Here is a 6,750-nt window from a genome sequence, read left to right on the forward strand (position 1 = left end):
GAGGAACCGATGTCGGCAGTACCGTATGTCCTCTTCAGGAACTGGAAACCACCTTTTTATTCAGTCTCTACCACTACCGCCACCCCCCACCTCAGCCAAAGTCTTAAGTCCTTTTTCAAGAGACTGAAGTTGATGTAAGTGGGGAAATAAAGCCCATAGAGGTTCCTGGCTCTTTTGTAAATTGGAGTCTCAGCTGACATTAAAATAATAATAAAAAAAAAGTTTTCAATAAATGCTTTCATGTTGTGACTACTTTGTAGAGCAGAGTTTTAGATTTCTTTTTTAATTGGTTAGAAAGTGGTAATTCCAGTCCCTTCACTATTGTAGTGGCAAATCCCTAAAAAACATGTGTTTTCTCTAAACATTTTGTGCCCTACTCTTCTGGGACAGGTAAACAGCAGTAGACTTAGTGATGAAGAGCTTCCTCTGTGAGCTGGGGGGAGAGGCAGCAGGACCCTCCAAGTGTGCAAACTGAAAAAGAAGAATGGAAAAAAATAAGTAGAGGAGGAAGGTCAGGTGTCGTGGCACACATCTAAAATCCCAGCACTTGGGAGGCAGAGGCAAGACGACCACCTCTGCTTCCGGGCCAACCTGGTCAACAATTCAAGTGGAGAGGCAGATAATCAAGGGCTGCAGAGTGGAACCTAAGAAAAGGGGGGGGGTGCACGCATGCGCACGTGTATTTATTCTGCACTGAGCATTTTCCTTTGACAGGGTATAGGAGACGTGGTTTCAGCCGTTGTGCCATGGCACATGTTTTATTTGTTTTTGAGACAGTGTCGTGTGTCTCACGCTGGCCTCAAACTTCCTGTGTAGCTAAGGATGTCCTAACCTCTGTTCCTCCTGCCTCAGCCTCCCAGGTGCTAGGATTACAGATATGAACCACCATGTCTAGTTGCACTATGTGTTTTAAGTAAACATACATATTATCATTTTCTTTTCAATCACCAAATGGAAACCATCATTAACAACAAAATGCCCAATAGGTTAAATGACTGCCCAAGTAGTAGGTAAAGGTTATATCAAAATCTGAGACTCTTAACACCTTGGGTCTTTGAGACAGTTTCTTGCTGTTAACCACTGCGTGTCCTGGAACTCACTGTGCGGACTGGTTAGCCTCCCGTTCACTGGGATCCTCATGCTCTGCTCCTCCCGTGTGCTGAGACAATGGGCCTGCACGGACCACTGAACCTGGTCACACCTTGTTCTTGTTCATTTTTTACTATTAACCATGCTTACTAAAGTTAAATAGTTGTGTGAAAGTTAAGATGGCATTGGCTTATTTGTAAAACATTGAAAAAAACTGAGTCAGGCTTTGTTGCTCAAACTTGTAAATCGCAACACTTGAGAGACTGAAGCAGGACTACCATGAACTCAGGGCTACCCTGGGTTACATACTGCATTCTCGGCCAGTCTGGACGACAGAGAAAGATGTTGTCTCACTCTCTTTCCATCACCCCTACCACCACCCACCATCACCCACCACAGTAAACAAACAAACAAAGGAAAGAAAGAAAGACAAGGAAGGAAGGAAGGAAGGAAGGAAGGAAGGAAGGAAGGAAGGAAGGAAGGAAGGAAGAAAGGAAGGAAGGAAGGAAGGACATAAAAGGAAGAAAGGAGACAAGAACTAAAACAATCCCCAAGAGCAAAGGAATAATATAAACTCAATACTGCAAAACAAAACAAAACTGCGAAAACAAAATTTGAAAACAGTGCCAATCATGTATAGGGACTCATTTGAAAAGGTCACACCAAGTTTCATGGGTATATTTGTGATTTTAGATGGCCTACCAGTACAGTGCAACACTGCCCATAATTATACCGCTTGGTTTTCAAGGACATTTGTGATTGCCCAGCTTTTTTGGTTTTTGTTTGCTGGTCTTGTTTTTGTTTAGCAATAGGATCTCATGTAGCTGAGGCTGGCCATAAACTCAGAGTTTCTACTGTTAATTTTTGTAATGAACTCTTTGTTTTATTTTTATCAAGCTTTAAATGACAAATAAATAACTCCTGATCCTCTTGTTTTTACCTTCCCAGTGCAGGGATTACAGGAATGTACCACCACGCCCAATTCCCTTTGTTTCATTTGTGGTGAAAGAGATCAGGCCGTAGGCTAAGGCAAGCACTCAATCTCCAGCCCCCATCTCTTTTGGACTCTATCTTAATTGTGCCCTCACAGGTCAGACCCCATCTAGTCACACATTTAAAGGCTTCTAGCAGAGGACACTACCTGGGCCTCTTCCTGGCCTCTGTCCCAATTCTCTGAGGATTCTGGGGCCTGGGGCCAGTTATCCAGGTGATCATCCAAAGGAGTAGAATCCACTGGCCTCAGGAAGTTCTTTGTTGCCTTCCTAGAAGGGCAGCAGAGTGAGAGAACATCCTCTCATACAGATCCTAGCCCCCCCTTCACCCCTACCCCTGCCACCCAATAAAAACCTAAATCTCTGCACAGTGGAGAAAGTAGGGCTGAGCCCACACCACTCATAGAAGGAGCCAGATTAGTGAACACACCCCTCAGCCTCCCTATCATGCAGAGGCTGACTTGGGGGGTCCCAGGTATGCAAGGCTCTTCTCCATTGCCTGATCTGGGCATCCCAGGATCGTCGGCTGCACCTCCTGTTTTTGTTTGGTGTCTGAGGGTGAAACCCTGGCTGTCGATGTGCCCTGGCAACAACAAATAATGGGTCAGATTGAGGTCAAAGGAAAGGGACACTGCTCACTGCTTATCACAGAGAATCAGAAGCCTAGACAAGGATTACCCAAAGACAGGATAATTCTCCAGTCCAGCAGATACAGTGAAACTAGCCCTGGTGGCACACATCTAGAGTCCTGAAATGTTAGCACTCAGAGCTGGAGGCAGGAGGCTCAGAAGTTCAGTGTCTTTCTTAACTATATAATGAACTTGACGCCAGCTTAGGCTACATGAGACTGTCTAAGAGAAAGGGGAAGGGAGAGGGGAGGAGGAATAATGTTCACTTCAGCAAGCACATAAACTGAAATTGTAATGATACAGACGTTAAGACTGGCCCTGGAGTAAGGATGATACCCAACTTTTGATGCACTTCATACCTATGTGTATGTGTGTGGAGGGCATAAAAATAGGAAGGAAACTATAGAGGAAGAAGAGGACTAAAAGCATAGAGATAAGAATAAGAGAACATTGGAATATATGTGACATGAAAACAGAAGAGGGACCAGAGGACCTGGATTTGATTCCCAGAGCTACATGGTAGCTCACAACTGTCTGTAGCTCCGGGGAATCTGATACCCTCTTCTGGCCTCCACAGGCATGCATGTACTGTGTAGACTCACATGCACACTCGTGTGCATACTAAAAACTTTAAAAGGCTAAATGAACCAGTAATAATGAAATACATTCATATATTTCATATGTACTGGGGGATGAGACTGCAGGAGAGTTAGTCATTGTTCACCTTTGTTGGAGCTCTCAGTTTCCAGTTATCTTCCCATCACTTGACAATGCCCTACAGCCATTTGGCTGACATCCTTGTCGTGACCACCCACATCTGCACTCACTTGGGCACCTGCTGCAGAAAGCACTGGTAACCAGGTGTGCACTTGCCATAATCTATCTGCTTCTGCCGCCGCCGCAGGACCACTTCATCTGTCTCAGTTTCCCACCTGCGGGGAAGTATACATGGCGTCTGGAGAAGGACGACCATAGCCATCACAGCAGAAGTAAACACCTCTCACGCTCCCTTAAGCCCCAGCCTTATTTTCCAACTTACCTGACATGGCATGACTCCGTGATGACTCCCACACTTACCATCTCTATACTAGAGGACAGAGACTTCGCACATACTTCCTTTCTGGGGAAGCAGCTTCTGCAGATAAAAAGGATATTAGCATATTAAAATATATATTATACATTATATATATTAATATATATAAGCTGCATCTTTCAGCCACTGTAACTGCCAAGATCCACATAGCAGATAGAAGTTGTGGGGGTTTGTTGTTGGGTTGTTTGTTTGTTTGTTTGTTTGAGCAGGGTCTCCTCCACAGTCCTGATTGGTGGTCTGAAAGTAACTAGTGTCTAAAATGGTGGTACTTTCCCTCCCTCAGCCTCCCAAGCTCTGGGATTACAGGAGTGAGCCAGCTTATTTTTTCCTTTTCATATGTGTATACTGTGTATGTGTGTGTCTGTTCACATGTAAGGGTGCTTGTGCTTATGTATCATCTACGAGACTGAAGTCAGGCGTGTTACTTTTCACCTTGTATACTGCGGCTGGGTCTCCCACTTAACCCCAGAGCTCACAGATTTGGCTAGTCTAAATAGCCAGCTTGTTCTAGGGGTTCATTGTCTCTGCCTCTTGAAGACTAAGATACAGGCAAGGGCATCAAGCTACCCAGTATTTGTGTGGGCTCTTGGACTCCAAAACCTGGTCCTTATGCTTGCTTTGTACACGATTTACCCACTGAGCCATTTCTTTAGTTCCTAAGTCCAGCTTTAAAGGTTGTATTTCTGAGTTCTCTCAAAAAGCGGTCTGCACGCTATTAGCACAAGTTGCACCTGGCAGCCTCGATCATTCCTGGGCCATACTCTTACAGATCTATTGGCATGTATTTTAAATAGTTACTAAATTAAAACATTTCCTGTTTTTGAGGCAGGGTTTTGCTAGGTAGCCCAGGTGGCATTGAACTTCTGATCCTCCTGCCTCAGCTTCACAAGGATTTATACAACAAGCTCTCACCACTAAGCTCCCCACATTTTTTTTTGATACTGGGTCTTGTTATGTAGCCCAGACTGGTAATTATCCTTCCTCAACCACTGCAATGCTAGGATTACAAGTGGGCATTACCATATTCAGCTTAAAAATTTTTAGTTATGAAAAATTTGAATATGGGTGTGGTGATACATGCCTGTAATCCCGGAAGTTAGAGGTAAGGGCAGAAGAATCATGAGTTTGCAGCTAACAAGGACTATATACCAAGACCCTGACTCAGTTTACCATTAAGAACAAAAGAAAGAGAGAAAGAGAGGAAGAAAGGAAGGAAGGAAGGAAGGAAGGAAGGAAGGAAGGAAGGGAGGGAGGGAGGGAGGGAGGGAGGGAGGGAGGGAAGGAAGGAAAGTCTGGAGAAATGGCTCAATGGTTAAGAGCACTGGCTGCTCTTCCAGAGGACCAGGGTTCAATTTCCAGCACTTACATGGTAGTTCATAATTGCCTGTAACTCCATATTTAGGGGATCCAACACCTTCACACAGACATACATGCAAACAAAACACACGAAATGAAAATAAATTTTAAAAAAGAAAAAATTCAAATGTATTCTGGAGTACAGGAAATTGGACGTATCACACACCTGTCATACGTCAAGGGACTGAGGCTGAGGGATTTCAAACTGAAGACAATAGTCAGGCCCTGTCTCAATAGACACAAAAAGTATAGCACATTGCTTTTGCTGCTCAAGAGTATAGTCCTTGGGCTGGAGAGATGGCTCAGAGATAAAGGGCACTATCTGCTCTTCCAGAGGTCCTGAGTTCAATTCCCAGCAGCCGCATGGTGGCTCACAACCATCTATAATGAGATGGGGTGCCCTCTGCCTGCATGAAGATGTACATACAGACAGACATTGTATACATAATAAATCTTAAAAAAGAGTATGGTCCTGGAACCAGAGACATCATCATCAACCGAGAATTTGTTACAAACGTAGAATTTTGGGCCCCAACCCAGACCTCCTGAATCAGAATCTGCATTTTCTCAGGATCTCCAGGTGGTTAGCATGTACATTAATTAAAATTTCCCACCCAGCTTGCACCCACACTCATGTCCAATTATCTCATCTATACTCACACCCACACTCTCCAAAGCTTTGAAGAGAAGAAAAAAAAATTACGAATTTTTTGGGCTCGGGTGCTAAAGAGATGGGTCAGTGACTCGGAGCACATTCTGCTCTTGCAGAGAAATTGCCCACATTGGGCAGCTCGCAACTGTCAATGACTCCAGCTCCTTTAAGGGCTTGCCTCTGACGTCCCAACTGGCACAAACCCGTACACATAATTTAACATAAACCTTATAAAGGAATCTCGGGCTGGGGAGTAACAGCTAAATGGCAGCGCTTGTCTAGCGTGCCCGAGGCTCTGGGTTCAGTCCTATTACCACCTCCATCTCTACTGATATACCCACCCACTGGGACTCACAGGGTAGCGCAGGCTGTCCTCAGCCTCACAGCGGTTCTAGCTCAGTCTCCCGAGCGCTGGCACGAACCCCCATCCCTCTCATAAGGATTACGTCAAAAGGTCCAGTTCCTCTACTCTCCCTAAAAGGGAATTTCTACCCGGAGAGCCTCTCGGAAGGGCCGGTGGCGCCTCAGGATCAACACACACCTGTCATGTCCCAACAACTGCCACACCGGCGGCAAATGCTCCATCTCCAGCCGCAAGCGAACCGACCTCGAGCGAAACGAGGCGGAAAAGGAAAAAGAAGCAAGGAGAAGGGGGGTCACCTCCACCCCAAGACAGTTCCTACAGCCCGTCTTCGTTAGCAGAGCGCAATTTAAAGCACCCGGGGTTGCTGGGGCGGAGGGACCTGAGACCAGGAAAAGCGCGGCGATTGGCCACGGCGAGAGCCAATGTGCACCAGGCTCTCTGCGCGGCGGAGCTGCCCAGCGGAAGAGTTACGAGATTGGCGATTGGTCAGGGGCGGGGCGGGGCTAGCGCGGTGATTGGCTGACGCTGCTAGCAGGCGGCCTGCGATAGGTTGTTGAGAGAGCGGAAGATTTGAA

At 45.9% G+C, this 6,750-nt stretch overlaps 1 protein-coding gene across 1 annotated transcript; it reads right to left on the minus strand.

The window, feature by feature from the left end:
* Positions 1–303: 303 nt before the first annotated feature.
* LOC110558464 (oocyte-specific histone RNA stem-loop-binding protein 2-like) lies at positions 304–6,536 on the minus strand. The gene is made up of 7 exons (XM_060376908.1): positions 6,353–6,536; positions 5,170–5,217; positions 3,750–3,845; positions 3,538–3,642; positions 2,512–2,664; positions 2,231–2,351; positions 304–471 (listed from the first exon to the last, which is right to left on the minus strand). Exons 3-7 carry the CDS (start codon positions 3,788–3,790, stop codon positions 358–360), a joined length of 534 nt encoding a protein of 177 aa, XP_060232891.1. The 5' UTR covers positions 3,791–3,845; positions 5,170–5,217; positions 6,353–6,536; the 3' UTR covers positions 304–357.
* Positions 6,537–6,750: the final 214 nt, after the last annotated feature.

Source organism: Meriones unguiculatus, chromosome 2, assembly GCF_030254825.1.
Source record: "Meriones unguiculatus strain TT.TT164.6M chromosome 2, Bangor_MerUng_6.1, whole genome shotgun sequence".
Classification (NCBI taxonomy): Eukaryota; Metazoa; Chordata; class Mammalia; order Rodentia; family Muridae; genus Meriones; species Meriones unguiculatus.